The sequence below is a fragment of the Anas acuta genome, chromosome 2 (assembly GCF_963932015.1).
Source record: "Anas acuta chromosome 2, bAnaAcu1.1, whole genome shotgun sequence".
Lineage (NCBI taxonomy): Eukaryota > Metazoa > Chordata > Aves > Anseriformes > Anatidae > Anas > Anas acuta.
Window position 1 is genome coordinate 9,457,697 of NC_088980.1, and position 18,457 is coordinate 9,476,153.

Sequence of the window (18,457 nt, forward strand, 5' to 3'; positions counted from 1 at the left end):
GGTGTGATATTACATCAAAAATGCAACGTGTTGAAATTGTGAACCAACACTGGACGTGGTATTTCACAATGCCCTAAACCTCACCTTCATCCGTAAACAGTACTTATAGGAGTGAGGCTTGCTCATACTGAAACTATGTTATCTCAGGAGATGCAGGGCTAATAGTCAGCCTTGCCAAGCACTTTTCCCTTATAAAAAAATGTAATAATGAAATATTAAAATCTAGATGCTTCTGAATCATATAACTTCAGAGAAATTTCAACAAACATTCCACTTGTCACTCAGCTTGGGAATAGACACGACACTATTTTTGGCACCAACCAGCTCCCACATGCACCGTCTTCTGCCACCTGCTTCTTGTGATACGGTGGTGTGAGAATTCATGAGTACGGGCCCAACCACATCTCCACCAAAGGAAACGAAAGCTGGATTTGAGCACACATCTTTATTTGAGCACATATATTTATTTAGCACCTCATAGCCGCGGAGTGAATAAATGCTTTTGGTTACCGCTTTCAGCCGTGTCACCTCTGTGGCTGAAACGATGCAGTCAGAGTGTTGAAAAACAGTGATCAGGCTAAGAAATGTAAGATTACAGAGCCTCAGGTGCAGTTTCACCCTTCAGCTCTGCTGATGCCACTTTTCAGCCGTTTTCTCTTCCCATTCCTTGCAGTGTGACCCCACAGGGGTGCTCCTCAGGTGGGTTTGAGCGCCGGTACATCGTTCACAACCCCACCTCACGGGCTAACGACTACCATACCCCACAGAAACAAATATACATTCACACTACAAACAAAACATCGATCTTTTAGCCCCCATCCCATGCCCAGGGCAGCCTTTAACCGCGGCGCAGGCCCCGGGCAGCCGGCTGAGGCGCGGCTGAGGCGCGGCCGCGGCGGGGCTGAGGGGCGGCGCGCGCGGCCCCGCGGCGGGAGCGCGCCTGTGAGGCTGCGGGCGGCCGCCATCTTGTCTCCACAGCCGGCTGCTCCCCCAGTGCAAGTGAAGCAGCCCCGCCAGCCCCCTCCTCCTCCTCCGCTCCCTCCTCCTCCTCCTTCTCCTCCTCATCCCTCCCACTCCACTCAGCCGTAGCCGCCGGTCAGAAAGGGGGGCGAGCGGGGAAACGAAGGCCGCGGGGCGGGGAAGGGAAGGAAGGGAGGGAGGGAGGTGGGGGGGGGAGCCGGGGAGCCGTGAGGGGGGCGGGCGGGCGGGCGGGCTGTGGGGTGCCCGGCCGTCCCCGGGGGCTCGGCCCTTTTTGGGGGGCCTGTCCCTGCCTGGGGGGTTTGTGCCAGCCCGGGGGTTGTCCCTTTTTGGGGACTTGTCCCTCCCCGGGGCCGGCAGCCCCTCGGCTCGCCCCCGGTGCCCCCTTGGCGGTGTCAGCTCGGGGGGGGGGCCGGGCTGCGCTCTCGATGGGATAAGCTGTAAACATGTTCAGCTTTGAAGGGGATTTCAAAACAAGGCCCAAGGTGTCCCTCGGAGGAGCGAGTAGGAAGGTAAGAGACGCCGCCTGTCTGTCTCCGTGTTTATGTCTGTGCCTCGGTTTTTCTCGCCCCCCTTTCGGCGTTACCGGGATTTATTTATTTTATTTATTTATTTATTTTTCCTACCGCTGGGCCTTCAAAAAATGGGAGCAGCTATGACTAAGGCTTCCCAGGGAGGAGAAAGCCTCCTCTCCCCACGATGCGTTGATCTTCTATCTCCTCGCCTCTATTTATCTGTCACCATTCTTGCCGAAATCAGGCCCCACGCAGGCTGGGACCTGGGGGACAAGGAAATGTCTCCTGAGGTCGCCCCCTTTCCAAGCCAGCTTCTTTGGCTGGGGGACACCTCCGAGCAGCTTCCCTCGCCAGAGGGCTCCTGGGGTGAGCAGGGGAAGGACCCAGAGACCACTGGAGCGTCCCTACAAGGGGAATTTCCTGGGCCTGACCCCCAGGTTGCTGGTGGGGAATGGCCTCACCCGGCCCTACAGCAACGCGTATCGTTGGGGGGCTTCAAACCCACCGAGGGCAGGTTGGCAGGTCACACACAGCTCTAGTTTTTCTCCTCCAAGTTTACATTCAGGCAGCTTGTGAGCAGCGGTTAATTGCCCGCTCTAGCAGGCAGTTGAATCTACTGGCGTTTACTGATGGAAGCGGTTCTTTTAGGTCTTGCTGGAGTGAAATGGTTTATTTAGGTCTTGCTGATTGGACGGGGTAGTCAGACGCTTAGCCAAGCACAGGAGAGCATGAGGAGCAAGAGAAGGGGCAGAGTGTTTTCAGAAGTGGCCTGATTCATAAGGGACACTTCAATGCACTGCTAAAACACTGCTTCCTTATGTTATTGAACATTATTGCATGTAAAGCCAATTGCTATTTTCATTCTTACCTTTGAATCTTAACAGGAGTAAAAGTACATCTCAGGTTTTTGTTATTGTACACTGTAAGCAAGTTCAGTTCTCTGAAACTTTCAAGGTTTGTCAGTAAGTTTGGAAGGTAACCAAAATACTTCAGTGTTTGATGTTAAAATGACAGTAAACTTTCCTTTTCGGCGTCTTTTATGTATTTTATTAAATAAAGGGTGTAACAGGACTGCATTTAAACCACCTAACTTTTCATCTGAATCATATGCTTATACTAAGATGCTTGTGTTCATAAGACTGCATACAGTGGGATTACGTGGGTCGAAAATATAAATATTGTGCAGTTGAAGGAGGAATTGGCAGAACACCTCCTGGTCCTTGACAATATGCTTTAGGTATTGTAACTTTTGGCATCAACTTGCTAACAGTGGTACTTAGAGAACACGTTTCCTTCTCTAGAAATAAACAACAGACTCAAATCTTCTGTTACACTTACTAAGATCTTAATGAAAATTCAGCAGAATTTTCTGTGGTTATACATTTTTAATGATACGGGACCAATTTATTAACCTTATGCAGGTATAAATTTAGCAGCACAAATATTGTGAGATAAAGGAAGTTGAGACTGATGCACAGGGCTTCACTCTAGCCAATTCAAAGATAGTATTTCACGATCAGATTTGTACTGACTGGCCCACAGGTTTCAGGATTTCCCATTGCTCCACTGAAGTGCTTGTGCTGTATCAATGCAAATAAGTTAGTCACAGTTCTGGCCATTCTGATTATGGACATCGTAAAAAGCCCTTGGAATAGTTGCTAATTCTCAGAAAATCTGCGATACTTGGGATTTAAAAACACAGTTTACCTCAACGTTTATGTAAACGCAGTACCACAGAGTTTGGTGTGGTAGGTGTTTGTGTGGGTTTCGAGACTTCTCACCATCTCCTGTCACGGGCTTCTTGTGATTGCGTTTCGTACTCATTAGGCTTCAGTTTTACTGGAGGCTGAATTGTGAAATGTTTCTTTTCAGCTTTTTGTATGCATGGATTAAGAAACTTCTTTTTTAAACTTTCTCCTTCTCCTCTCACCTCCCCAGGTGGTATCTTTTTACAAAGCTACAGTACTTGGTTGATGCTCCACTCTTCTGCGATGCTCCATTAGTTAGCTGGATGCTGAGTACTGCATGTTTTGATTCCTTTGGTGGAATAAAACAACTCGGAAATAACATTGGAATCTGTTTGCAGGCTGCTTAATGCTAGGAATTGTTTTCTGCCTGATGTGGGGAAGTTTCCCAAATTTTGTTGTACCTGTACAGCTACGTAAGTGACACCTTCTTGGTATAAAAGCGGAGACTCCAGTTTGAGCAGCCAGTCAGCGCTCACCGTGCTAGCGAGGTCATCCTGAAGTGGCTACGACCACATCAGAAACCTTCTGCAAATGTGACCAGTGCAAGAGTGGTTTTGCCAGTGTGACCACAGCCACAAACAAGAACCTCGTCGGTCATGGGTCACACATACTGCTACCCCAAATGATATTGCTGCTTATGTTTGTAGTGGAGATGTGCCTAGATTTCCTTGGGCCTTCTGACTGTTAACTTTATTTAGTAAGTCCTATCAGGGTGGATACAACTACAGAAATACAGGCCTGTCTAAAACGGGACTTGTCATGGCATTAATTGTGGCAGTTAGAAAACTTACAATCCAAACTGACATGTTCATAAATTTATAAAGACTTAAGGCAGATTAGAGTTGATAGATGTATGAGTTTGAAAAGAGGAATTTGTTTAGGTTCTCAGACTTGAAAGAGAACCCACTTCACTATACCCGATGTGTAAAAAAGCAGGCCTTTTAAAAAATGGATGATGAGATGTAATTAAAACAAACATTTCATGTTACCAGTAGCTTTCCTAACTGAAGGTACTGAATCTGACGTACTTTCTCACCACTAAGTTTTAAGGTATTTTTGAATGGTAAGAGCAGACAGCTTCTTCAGGTTGTGTTTACACTGTGGGCATCTTATGTTCATTGTGGTGGTCTGGATTGTGGATGGTGTAGCACTTAAATCCAGCTGAACTTTTTTTGAAAACAAAACAAACAAACAAAAAAAAGTCTTTGTCTAACTTACTAAGTCCTGGATTTCAGAATTAATTTTATCAAAATAACTGTTCCATGGACTATTCTGTTCAAAATACCGTAGCATTTCAATACGAGATTTTAAGTAAGTATAAACGATAGATGGTAATGTCAGCATTTGGACTGCTCCCTGTGTACTTTCACAAATCTGCTGATTCATGTGGATTATTTGCATTAGTTGTGTGTTTGTGTGAGGGTATAGGTACTATTTCTGTGTTTTACTTATTTACCAAGTAGTAAGCTGTTGTTGAAACTACTATTTTTAACTTTGGAGAGTGATTATTGTCACCTTCAAAACATGATTCCCTGCTTTTTGAGGCTCTTGGTAAGTTATTTTCAGGTTTAGTTTTTATTATAACTAGTAAAACCTTTTAAAAATACTTAAGGTGGCCTCCTAAACACTTGCCTCGTATTGGGGTTCTGTATGCAAACATCTTGATTATTGGTGGATGTTTTGTACAGAACATGTATTGTTGGCCAAGAGGCTGTGGTTGCAGAATTCCTGTGGTGTGGCGGGCAAGAAAATAGATGAATTGAGGAGCTGGTTTGGGTGCAGTTCAGACTGAGCTAGCCCAATTCCCTCACTGTACAGCAGACCAAAACTGATGCTTCTGCACCTGGGTGGTGGTTCCCAGCTCGTAGTTCGTTGCCTGTATTGCAAACAGTGACTGATGTTAGCTCACTGATCTAATCCAATCTAGGCTTTTTTAGGGTGCTATAGGGTGAGCTTTCTGCTGGAGCAGAGAGCTGATGCGATTCGGCCTTCAGGCTGAGGCAGGAGAGGGGTGAGTGTGGCACAGCCCTGGCATCATTGTCACCGTCCCTTCTGGTGGCTGCTCATGGGCCTCGCTCATTCTGTCATGACGGTGGGCTCCTGGTGGCATAGTGCAGAAATATCATTAGCCCTTCAGCCTGATTTGGTCAGGTCAGACCTGTTGATCCTTTACTAATTTTGCCAATTATAAGAAAAATACGAGGCACCAGTCCTTGAGGACATAATGTGTAGGGGTACCCCCATGGCTGTGCTGGGGTGTACGAGGGGCTCTGTAGTGCTGCAGCATTCATTTAGGTTGTTAAATGAATTAATGACTTCTTGTAAGCCTTTAACAGGAAAAATGGCTAAAATAATATTAAGTCAAATTTACTGTGCCATCTGAAATCTGTAAAAATATGCTTTTATAAATCCCAGGACAGTTTAAAATACAGTATTTTTAATTACAGTGCAAAATGAGATGGCTTTAGAAATTCCTGGAGAGGAAGACTTTTTAACACAGATGAGTTAACACTGATTAAAGAGAAAGTGAAACCAGTACCAGTGAGTGTCTCCTTGTTTCTTTTGTTTTATCTTGTGGAAACACGTGGAAAATTACTAATGAGCCAGTAATGATGACTCTGTAGATTAAGTCCCCTTAATTTTCCTTAATATGGTTGTCTTTGTAAATTGAAGTTCTTTGATTATTAAAGTGTGTTTGTATTTGATTTCAGTAGTTACTGATGCACTTTCTTAAATTAGTAGCATAACATTAAGCATTACATTCCTCAGTGTTCCTTCCCCCACTTCCAGCTGAAGTGTCAATAGGAAACTATATAATGTGTGCATACTAGATGATCTTTTTTCCTCTCAGTAATACTAAGCATCCTCATTTGAAAGGAAGCTACACATGATAGAGCTGTAGCTAGCTGACAGCAGTGATTACACAGTTGTTTTCAGTTTTGTAGTGTTATCTTGTTATCTCAAAAGCAGAAATATGTTTTGAATTTATAGGTCTATTTTTTCTGCTTCTTTCTGAGACGATTAAAAGTGACTCAAAACTGCAATGTCATATGAAATACACGTCTTAACAACCATCCTACAGACAAAGTGGGTGTAAACTTAAAAAGCAACCTGTTTGCATTTTATTTGCTTTCTTGAGCCTCCACTCAATCCGGGTTCCACTGCATGTGGCTTTGTGGCTGCCGTGGTGGAGGTGGTTCCAGATGCTCCCTGAGTCCTAAGGTAAAATTTGAGCCAAAATGCTGAGATGTTTTCTTGTAAGCACTCTCTCATTGATTTCAGTGAGCTCAGACTTTCCTTGGACAAATGCCACTTCTGTGGGGCATATTTTAAGTATTTTCAAGCATCTCCTTCTGGAAGATGGCTTTCTGTACCATCTTCCTTAATCACGACTTAAATATTCAGAGATGTAAAGAGTCACAAACTGTTTTATAGCAGATTTTTTCAAGCTCCTGGTCGTGTTTTACTCAGGCTAGTAGAGCTGTATGTTTGATGGAATTCAAATTGTCCAGGGTCAGTTAAAGACACCGCGTGTCTTTAAAATGCTAACTTCTTTTAATGCTCAGAAAAGCCAATTGCTGTGGAGTTTATCTTGTCTAAAATAGTACTGGGAATTAGAAAAGCTGCTGAGAACCACTTCAGAGAGGGATGTCTGCCCAGTGTCCACATTTATTTGCTATAAATAGATGCTACAAAATCTTCCTTTTATTAGCTGGACTTATCAATTTACCAAGCACTTGTGTTGAAAGGAATTTTCTTCTCTAAATTGCTTAGGTCACCTTATTTACTTTGGTTATGTGGTTCAAACTAAATTTGACTGAAATGTCACAACCCTTATTTTAAGGAAAGAAGTGCCTGTCTTTTGTAGATTAAAAGATGAAGTGCTTTTTTTTTGCCCATTAAAACTTCTTAGAAGTCTTGCCTTGTATGGTCTATTTTAATGCTAGATAGAATAGCCTTTTTAACTTGCTAAATAATCACCTACATTTTACAAAGCAATCTCAACTGTTTATTAACAGTATTTCAATTGCTAACATTTTTCTTTCTGCTTTCGTAGTGTGTTGTTGTTGTTTTTAAATAATGGGCTCACTGTTTAAACAGTACCTGAAAACAACTGCTTACTTTCATGTTTGCACCTCACAAATTTTCAAATTTACTAGCATGGAGTTAAGATGCCTTGATTAACATGGCTGTCCAGGAGTGTTCAATTTCAGTTTTTAAGACTCAACAAATCCTAGGAATATTTTTTGGGGAAAAAGAGGTTTTTTGTTTTTCTTTTTTCTGACCTGATTTTTGAGCAAAGAGTGCTGAAAGTTTAGAAACAATTGCAATACGATATGTAAAAATGCAGGACAAAAAGGAGCATAATTCATATATTTTCTGTTATTCAGTCTTTTTCTATGTGTTTTAACACTGGAAGTTGTGTAAGCATACTTTTGCAGGAAAACAGTATATTTCGACAAAATTAGGTCAAGAAAGCAGTCCTAATTTCCAATGTGATTTTTCTTATGTATTTAATGTGAATGGAAGTACTGACATTTACATCGTTAGGCTGTCGGATGCTGCTCTTCTCCTCAGCTCATCGTCAGCAGTGGTACAGCTTTGAACTTTGCACTACATACCAGCTTTATCCTGATGTATAATTTAACATTTTAAATATTCCTTTATATTTTTTTGATGACTGTTACAGACTTTGTTTGCTGTCCTCCATCTGCTTCCTTCTTTTCACCTCTTTCCCCTTCTATCTTACTTGTTGAGTCATTATCCATAATGTCATGGTGTATTTTGCTGTTTCTTTGCTTTCTTGTGTCATGCCTCACATACCTGGTGAAGAAAACTTCTCAAAGTGCAGGTTATATCCTTGGGCTTGAGGTTGGTTGTCTTTACTGCAGAAAGACCAGTGGAGGAAGGAGCAGGCAGAAAAGGGTCTGTGAATACAGAAAACATTACATGAAACAAGCAGACGGTGTGTTCTGCACTTTGGAGGCCAAGCTTCTGGAGGAAGGAAGACCAAAAAATAGGAGGTGTTGGGAGTTACGGGTGAATGGCTTTCTCCTTCTTTTGAGCTAGGGTTGGAGGTAGGAAGACAAGCTGATGCTTCTTTCCCTGGCTGCCTACCTTAATGAGTAGGATTGATACCTGCCTTCTGTACACAAAAGGAGATCATCAGCCCCTCTAGCTGGAAAGTGGATAGCTCGATCAGCACAGAGGTGAGGCAAAGAGGGGGGGAGTAGGAGTGAGCTGGGTGTAATCTATGGAAGCTACTGTAACACGGTCTCATGCTGTCCGTAGCTGCGGCAGGGGCTAGGACAAGAGGTGGTGTAAAGCTGTCCCACGGCTGGCAGCAGTTGTCCCCCGTGTAGGTGGGAGCTGTCAGATGTGCAGCACTTCCAGTAGCGGGGCTGCAGATCTGTGGTGTTGACAACCAGCCAGAGACTGGGCATCTTCTGGGTTATGCAGAGCTACTGAGTTCATTTTTTTTTCACCAGTCTGTTTATTGAGAGTCTAGACAGGGAAGATTTCGGAGATGACTCTGCAGTAAGCTGTCTTTAAGAAGTTTGTTAGAATCCCATTTGTAGGTGAAGAAAATAATTTCATAGTTCCTGTCATCTCTTTCCCCCAGCAGGTTTTTTCTTGATTGCATATTTATACTGTTTTTTCTTAGTTTCTGAAATGAGGTACTGAAATTGTGTTGTATACACAAGTAGCTCTCAAGGAGATATCATTGTTTAAAATGTATTCAAATTCAATGCAAGAAATGCAGTCTTTGGCCATACTTACGATTGCATTCCTTTGTTTCTGTTCTGTACGTATGCCACCTTCACAAGAACAGAATTATTTGACCTGTAATCATTTCTTTTACGTTAGGTGATACTTACCTGAATATTTTGTTTGTTGTCTTAAGGGAGTTCCTCTCTTATACCTAATTTAACGAGATGGTGTTTATCTTTCAAATACTCAAAGCAAGTTTGCGACATCGACTAGAATTTGTAGTGTGTTTTTTTTTGAAGTGGATTAATTTAAGAAGTGGTCGCTTCAGTAAGATCCCAGTACACAGCTGGTGATACACTAAGTGAGGAGTGGCTGCCCTCTTATATCTCTCTGTACCCAAATACATTAAGTTATTTGATTCTGGTAAGCTCCCATGCCATTTATCTACCTTTTTTCTATCAATCACTTGCATTTATTGTGTTTGTCTCTTTTTCGTATCATTCCCTTCTCCACTCATGTTGTAAATTGTCTTTTATTTTCTTTGTGTTTTGTTGCTTTTTGTTGTTGTTAATGGGCTTTGAATTGGAAGGAGAAACTTAGCACCATTGCTTCTAATCAGAAATGCTCTCAACTGCCTCTGCCTGCAGGATGAAGGGCTCCAGGACTGATGAAGAAGTGTCACTGAGATAATTACTAAACATTTCTAGCACCGTTTTACTAACTTGTACAATGTATTGGGCATCAGCTGTTGGAAAAGAAGTAATCTATATAAAAAAAAGCCTTGACATTTTAGGTTGTCTCTTGGGCATTTCTTAGTTTAGAACATTATTTAGTCTTCTTTTTGAGTGATGGAAGAATCTTTTTTGTTTCCAGGCAGATCCAACCCCTTTCCTGTTGCTTGAAACGTGTTGTCTTATATATGGATTTTGGTACAATTTGTTTTCACTGTGTTTAACGCCTGGAAAAAAACTTGTATTTAGAGGGCAATAGCTGTATTTAGTGGTCTCTTTGGCTGTAAAGTACTGTTTTTAGAGGAAAAGATGGTTAACCTTCTTGTGGGATTTTTTCCTTTGTGCTTGCTCCAGTAAATGATGTGAAATACAAATCTAGTTTGAAATTGTTTTGTTGCATCTGTGTTCTTTCTTTTCCTTGGTGCTCTGTGCTAAAGTATTTTCTATCCTAAGAAATTTGGAGAATCGTGACCTCCTTACTTCCTTTGTGTCTTGAGAAAAGCAGTGCAGAGCTTTGCCTTCAGTTCTTCTATCTGCCTATAGGCACAGGAAATATTGCAGTGCAGTTGTTTTAGAAGTGGTTAAATATTTTTAAAACGCTTGTTTGCCAAATTTAGCTTTATTTTTATGTATTTAGATGCAATACATCTTCAGCTTGAGGGTATATTATTTCTTAACTTCTCTAGACTAAGAATGCCATAAGAAAATGAGAGTTATTATTTTTGTAGTAGAAGGAAAAAAAGAAGTAGTTTCCTAAAATATATGGTCTTAGACTGGACTTAGGAAGGTGCCAGGGTACTTTCAAATGTTACTGTGTACAGTGGGAGCTGAAAACCCTGCATCGAAAAAGAATTATTTTGTGTATTTCACAGGAAACAGCACAGATCCACCCCATAAGAGATTATTGCAAATAGAAACAATGTTTTATTTTGTAACTTATGTGCACAAATCTAAAGTTGTGGCTTAAAAGCTAATGCACAGGTTTGCTCTTGTACTGGTGGTGTCCTTCAGAGGCTTCGTGAATACTTCACTTGTGTTTTCTTTTCCTTTGTTGGAGAGAGCGTTCTCCTGAAAGTTTCAGCTTGTAGCTTTAACTTCATTTAGAGTTCAACATTGTTAAAGAAAAAAAACACACCACATTTATTATACGAGTCTATTTTGACAAACTTTCTGGACAAGTTGTGAGAAAAGGAGAAGTAAATACGTGTTTAACGCTTTTTGCAGGTTAGACAAAGCGTGGAGCTTTGGAACAGTGTGGGATTACCTCGAGCGTGCCACAACTTGCTGTGCATACCTGGGCCAATAGTTTACACTCTGAGCAGGGAAAATGCTACACATTTAGAAGTACCTGGTGGGATTGGGACCCTAGGATGCTTCAGCTTTCCCATTTGTAAATTAATTTTGTTTGCCTAGGTTATTGGGATGCTGAGAACACAAACCTGGACAGGGAGCAGTCTGTTTGGCTATTGCCTGCCTGTCCCTTTCCTTTTTATGTAACCTCTGTCACCAGGCTTCTGGGAGGCTGTGTGCAGAAAATGGTTAACAGTCAACTTTTGTTCCCCAAATGTGTAGATTAAATATCATGAACAATTTTAAATTGTGTTTGGATGAAGGTGTAATAGTATCTTTCTTTTTGCTTTCTAGGAGGAAAAGGCTTCTCTCCTGCATCGCACTCAGGAAGAAAGGCGAAAACGAGAGGTAAAGTAGACTGTAAGCATTTGCATGCGCACTGGATTTTTCTTTGATGTGATAACATTTGCAGCCCAAAGTACTTTATTCCACTGCAGTTGTACTTAGTTCAGGAATGCTTTGTTTCAGTTTGTGAGTACTATGTAGTCTTCCAATATACTAGAAGTGACAAAACTGGCTGCTTTTACGCTTCTTCCCAGAAGCGATTTTCATCTCAAAAGAAGGTAATTAAGTATGCACTGGGTGCAAAGGGAATTTTTCCTTTTATTATGATGCTCATTTATCTAATCTTTGTTGAGAAAAGCTAGGTGTTTGGTTAGTAAACTGTGTTTCTTTGCCATGCCCATAATCTGTTAGTATGAATTGGTCTTGGCAGACCGCCTTCTACACCTGTTTTGGCTGTGGTTTCCAGGATGACCTTCCGTAAGCCACATCCCCAGTTTGTGTCTCACAGAATCACAGAAAACATAACATCTTAGTGAATTTGAATCTTGAAGCATAACATCTTAGTGAATTTGCCCCTTCCAACCTGGGCTGTTTTGTGATTCAGTGATAAGTGGCAATCTAAAAACAATTTAGTGCTATTGCATGGAAGTGAATACATTCATTTTATCTTTCTTTCCTTTTCTGGTATGAGGAGAAATCATTTCTGGTCTTAAGAAATGATTTTAAAAACATAACTGTCTAGTTTTCATGCTAATCAGGAAAACAGAATGTTTACCCCTTTCAAGGTGTTTGACCCTTGCTAGATTAAAGACAGGTTCTGTGGGGGCTCATCCTTTTCTGCAGACAATTACTGCTTTTTTCTCTCCAACCTAGATGTACAAATATGGATCAAGTTTAAGTATGAAATTGCTAGGATTTTTCCAGTTATTTAAAAATACTGTTACAAATCACACTTATGATCACTGAGACCTTAACAAGTGCAAAAAGATTGTTGTGCTTCAAAACCATTTTGCCAACTATCAGAATAACCCATTCAGTTGTTCAGTTCTGTCTGGTGCAAAGGCAATGCAGTGCCATGTATCTGTATGTGTTACACACGTATGCGTACACATACAGTCATCTTTGGCACGTACCAGTCACTCATAAAATGAATGAAGAGTTTGTGCAGAGAAGAGATTATTATTACTATTACTATTTTTAAAGGATGAATCTTCTGATAATAAAGGCAGTTGTGGCTTTAAAAAAAACGTCTGTAGCAGAACCTTAGTAGTGACCTTAAACACTGGGTCACTAAATCACAGTTCTGTGTGCTAGGATAAAGCCTATGACTAGAGAAAAAGAGAAGGTATCTGCCTTTTAGTCAAGCATTACATTATGGTTATGAAGAGACAGTGCTTGTCTGTAATTGAAACTCTCTCTTGCTTTCCCCCATACTTTGTACTGTCTCTGTTAGAAACTTCAGAGAGGAAGAATATCCTCTGGCGTATCAAATTTTAATCTTTGGTTCAGGCTCTGGAGGTAATGGACTCTTTCAAGCTCTTTCAAGCTTGTTCAGATTAGTTGACTGAGGAACTGAGGTTTCCAGGAAAAGTAAAATAGGCATTGGATGGTAATTCAGAAATGGATCTTGGTGTTTCTCTGGTCAGTTCTATTCAAGTTTTTGTCCATAAAATTTGGATTTTTTTTCCCCAATAAAATGAGGAGTCAAGAGTTTTGAGTTTATAAGTTTAATTAAAGTGTTTTGGAAAGTTCACCAACTGCTTTGTAGTGTTAAGTTTGATGAGCAAGTATTTTATTCGCTTCCCTTTTCATCTTCTAAGAAACTATATGGACATTGTTAGAAACCTAATTACAGTAGCCACTTCCCTTAGATTTTTATTGTGATCGGATACGCTGGGGGTGTTGTCAGGAGATACGTGGTGTGCTCTTTCAACAGTACGTGAAGCAAACTGGCTTTCAGTTCCTCAAAGTGAGTCATCTTAAAGGGATGATTTTAACTACTCTTTCTAGCTAATGAGACTTCATAAAGTTACGTACTTCATATGACTTGTTTGAAGGAGCGAGCAGGAATTCTTATTCATACCATAAAGTGCAGTTAGGCTTGAAGCATTAAGCTTAATTTTCCTTCTGACAGCAATATTTTCTCCAAATAACTTTTTTTCTGTTATTTATTCTGTTATTTTTTTCTTGTTATTTTTTTCCCTACATCTGTACCCTACAAACTGTACCAGGCTCTTAATACAGGTATATTACTTGAATGGAAATGAGTAAGTGGGACTTCAAGGTCAGCTGCTCTGTGCAGAAAGATGAGTAGTAGTATTGAATTTGGTCATTGCTTCAACATTGTAGTATTAAGACTTTGTCTAATAAAAATTAAATGTGTTTTTTGAATAGTATTATGTACTTACTGAGTATTAAAAATTATTTTGTATGACCTAGTGGCAAACTTAAAGCCAGACAAAGCTTTCTCTCCAGTTTGTGTGTTGGCTGCTGAACTTCAGTGCTTAATTTTCATTAAATTTCGTTTTGAATACAAATAAATCTGATAACAGTGTAGAAAACAGAGTTGGTTCTAGTGTTGATTTTTGATTTATTTATTCTTTTTTTTTTTCTTTTCCTTTTTTCAGGAAGAAAGGCGGAGGCTGAAAAATGCAATAATAATCCAGTCATTTGTAAGGGGGTACAGAGACAGAAAACATCAAGTAAGTATTCATTTATTTATTGAGAAAGATGCAAAACAGTTTTGCTGGAAGACAGGCTTTCTAGACAAAAAAAAAATCCATTGAGAGATCTTTGGTTTTTGAGTATTTTGTGACCTAACAGAACACAAGTTTTTTCTCTTCATATCTTCCAATGAACCTCATCTTCTTAGTAGATGAATGCAGAGCACTTCTATGACAGCTGACTTCAGTGGGATTGCATATTTTTGTTTTGTGTTTACAGTGTGTATGAAAACACACACTTGCAGCCTTCACATGCCAGTGAAGCTTTGTGTGTATGCGTGTGTGTGTGAGGCTAAGGTGGTAGCCTGAGTCAAAAGATTCTTTTTGCTGGGTTGATTATTCTGTTTAAATTTGCTAATATTTATTGAGTAAACTAGTTGAAAATATTTGATGTAATATTCTTTACTTGAAAAGCAAAAAATTTGTTGCCAGGTGTACCTTTGAATTACAGAAGGCAAACATGGCTTTGACTGTGCTTCTGTGTGTATGCTTTGATCTGTTAATGAATATGTGCTGCATGCACTTAATTACTTTGTTACCTCTCAGAATGGGAAACTGAAATCAGTTTTTTCAAGTTTTGCATCCCTATATAACTTCATAACCATTATTGATATATTAATGTTATTTTATCTCAAAGTACTCTATCCAAAGAAGTGAATTTGATCGCTGTGCTAACTTGGCCCAGTCTGGAGGAACATTTTCCACTGCTAATGGAGCTGATTTGACCCTTCTAGTTCGTCAGCTACTCTTTTTCTATAGACAGAATGAGGATTCTAAGCGTCTGGTGAGTACTGTTAAAGATTTTGACTGGTAGTAGATTTTTTTCATGTACTTTTAAAATATCCTTTCACTTGGGAGGTTTAGAAGGGATGCAGAAACAGCTTTGACCACTTCAATAAATTCATTTAGAAGTTCTGTACTCCTTTGTTCTTTGTTTAGACAGAATAACTTAAAATTAGATTTTGTATTTGTGTACACATGCACACATACACAGTCTGAGTCATGAAGAATCCTCCTGTGTAATCCACAATTCAATAAATTAGTTACATTTTTTAACAACTTTTTTCTCCTACCTGTCTGGTAATTTCTAAGGTGTTTTTCTTAACAGAGAAACTTGTTGCAAGAGTTAGTTGTAAATGTATTTCAGTGTTGCTCTTGGGAGTTTAATAATAACTTATGTGTTTTATGTTATTTAACAAATCGCTATTTTTTTCTGTAACTGAAAACGTGTGTCTTTTGTAAGTTCTCCAAAAGCATTATTGCATACATTTATGAACAATTTAATATGTTTTGTAATTATAAGGAATGTAGATGTGTGTGTGTGTATATATATATATATATATATATATATACGTATATATGTATATGCTACATACAACTACTGTTTCTTTCTCCTCTAGCTGAGGCAGGGGAAATTTAGGCTTGACATCAGGAGGGTGTTCTTCACAGAGAGGGTGGTTGCACACTGGAACAGGCTCCCCAGGGAAGTGGTCACTGCACCGAGCCTGTCTGAATTTAAGAAGAGATTGGACTGTGCACTTAGTCACATGGTCTGAACTTTTGGGTAGACCTGTGCGGTGTCAAGAGTTGGACTTGATGATCCTTAAGGGTTCCTTCCAACTCAGGATATTCTATGATTCTATGATTCTATGATTCTATGCTTGATACAACAGGACTGAAATACACGTATATGTTGGAATAAAAAACACAGTTAGTTGTAACAGTAAACTTGTGTGTATCTTTTCCCAGATATGGATGTGTCAGAATTTAATTAAACAGAGTTCTCAGTTTGTTAAGCAATTGGATAGTCCAGACAGACTTACGTGCTTATTCCAAATAAAAAGACTGTTGGGGCTGTGTTGCAGGTAACTTTTTTTTTTCTATATGCTACTGTCTAAAAAGTTTTCAGGAATTACACTGGACACTTGTTTCTTCCTTTTTTGCAGCAAGTGAAGTATTACAAGTAAATTTACTTAAGGAGAGGTTTATGTAAACCATATATGAAGACCATTAAAGTGATACTTTTTCCTGTTTAAAAACAATGTTCTTGAAGTCCATCGACTCTCAGGTTCATGTGCAGCATGTGTTTAAGGGCTGCTCTGCCTATTGATGGACTTAAGTGTATTCTCAAGTGTTGTGCGTATTGGTATCATTATAAGTTTTTGTTGGAACCAGAAGGTTTTCTTGTGGACTGACAGTGATTGGAAGTTGCCATCAGAGTTAAATTATTATTCAGGGATATGCTTTGGATGTTCTATTTTAAGACTAATATTATTTAGAGTGCCCTTTCTTTATTTTTAAAAATATTTCATATTTTTAACATTAATGAGAAGTTCTAACTTCTGATGATATGTTAATGAAAAAAGTGAAAATATATAACACCTTAACAAAAAAAAAAAGGTAGCTTGATGGCAGTTATATCTGCCAAAAAGGTCTTCTGGTCAGAGTATCTTTATTCCATTTAGTGAAATGTCTTGGCTGTGGTATCAGAATTATTTTTACTGTTACATCCTGTATTTGTAGATGGCTGGGAAAGAAAGGGCATTGTTAGGGTAAGAATGCCTGTATGTACCTCACTGTAACAAATCATTGTAACTCTAAACAGGCTCTGAATTGTCATCATTTCTGTGGTTACTGGTAGTTGTTCCATAAGCAATTTGCTAAAAGGTTGGGGATGGTTGTATTTTTAATACTTAAGTCTGTAATCAAAGGCATGCTGCTTCAGTTAAACATACGATGTTCCCCTGTGTTGTTTCCCAGCTCATACTGCTCTGGGGCTTTCCTGACTTCATTTTTAATATGGGTAGTAACACATGTTTTTCCAACATGTTTTGTTGGACATGTTCCAACATCTTTGCTTCCAGTCAGTGCAGCAGACTTCCAAACTTTAAAGTCACTGAAATAAAGAATTTTATAGGATTTAAAGAGAGTGCAAGATGCATAGAAACTGTAAAATCAGGAATTATTATTGTAACAATGCAAGGAAAAGATGCAATTATTGAAAAGACTTGGAAACCAAGTAGAAATAAGTTACTTTAAGATGAATTTAAAAAGTTTCTGTAGGTTTATTTGTCAATCAATGTGCAAGTCTCTGGTGAAATAAGAGAAATCTCCTGGTAAATAATTTCAATTTCATTTCATTCATAGGCTGTTGCAAAATTGCAATGATGACAGTCTGAATGTTGCACTTCCTATGAGAATGCTTGAGGTATTTTCATCTGAGAATACGTATTTGCCTGCTTTACAAGATGTCAGCTATGTGACATCACTAATTGAACAAATTTTGCACTACATGATTCAAAAAGGTGAGTAGTTAGGAACTAGAAGTTCTCAGAAATGACCCGAAATTGAACAGAATATGTTGTGGTAAAGGCAAAATGTAATTAAACAATAAATTAAATGCTGCGTATGCTAACACATACATTAAGTGGATATATTGCTTGTAATGTGATCGCTGCTTGAGAAGTTACTGGTTGATTTCTTTGGACTTTCTATTTATAAATTCAATATTCCATTGTTTGAGTTGGAGGATGAATATTACCTAACAAAACTTTATTCTGGTAGCTGCTTGCATGCGTGTATGTTTGGGATTCACACATGCAGACGCTTCCTACCAGCTCTGAGTTTTAGTTATGTAAACCTTGTGTCTTCTTTTTACAGTAGTGTTCTCTGTAACTGCTAATGATAATTATTATAGTACATTGGCATTGATTTTTCATCCTGCTAACACTAGATAGAGACACTTTAGCGAAGAGGTGATGACCCAGCTTTTATTTCCTTTGTGGCATCATCTGCAAAACTGTTTGCTGAGTGGCAATCAGTTACACCTGTGCAAACATAGTCGAAGTTAATGAATTGTGTCGTTATCACCTAAATTATTTTTTGTCTTGAAAAAACTTTATTACTCTGGGGATGTGTGAAAATAGTTACTTGCTTTTCTGATGTTGTTTGCATTTGCAAGACTGGTAGAAATTATGAAACCAGTATAAAATAAGCATATTCACTGGTGTTAAATATAAAAAGTGCACTTTCCAATATGTTAATTAATTTCTGTAATAATTCTGTATTTGTAGGCTTTAAAATATATTCAGTAGGACAAGGCTATCTTATCCTGTTACTAAGGGTGTGTACAACTATTACACATTGAAGTTACTATGGACAAAAAGTGACTTTGACTGTAGCACTTTTATTTTACTTGTGTAGGCATAATTAATACTACAGAAGTACTTGTGTTTATCTTATTGTTTACTGTATTAACAGTATCTTTCCAAATACTTTTATATTTGTTCTTTTAGTATAATATTCCATTCTTACAACTGATATGAGGGTTTACCAATATATTAAATGATAAATTTTAGTAAAAAAAAAATCAGCTTTTTAATCGTTTATGACTAAGAAAGAATCATTTGTGTGCA

At 39.1% G+C, this 18,457-nt stretch overlaps 1 protein-coding gene across 1 annotated transcript in view; it reads left to right on the forward strand.

Annotated features, from left to right (window-relative positions):
- The first annotated feature begins 930 nt into the window (after positions 1 to 930).
- The window catches only part of UBE3C (ubiquitin protein ligase E3C), a 77,275-nt gene continuing 59,748 nt past the window's right edge, over positions 931 to 18,457 (forward strand). Inside the window, exons 1-6 of the mRNA XM_068673449.1 lie at positions 931 to 1,490; positions 11,329 to 11,382; positions 13,947 to 14,021; positions 14,680 to 14,826; positions 15,792 to 15,907; positions 17,190 to 17,347. Coding sequence (XP_068529550.1) covers positions 1,425 to 1,490; positions 11,329 to 11,382; positions 13,947 to 14,021; positions 14,680 to 14,826; positions 15,792 to 15,907; positions 17,190 to 17,347 — 616 coding nt within the window. The 5' untranslated portion in view covers positions 931 to 1,424. The remainder of the gene's footprint in view (positions 1,491 to 11,328; positions 11,383 to 13,946; positions 14,022 to 14,679; positions 14,827 to 15,791; positions 15,908 to 17,189; positions 17,348 to 18,457) is intronic.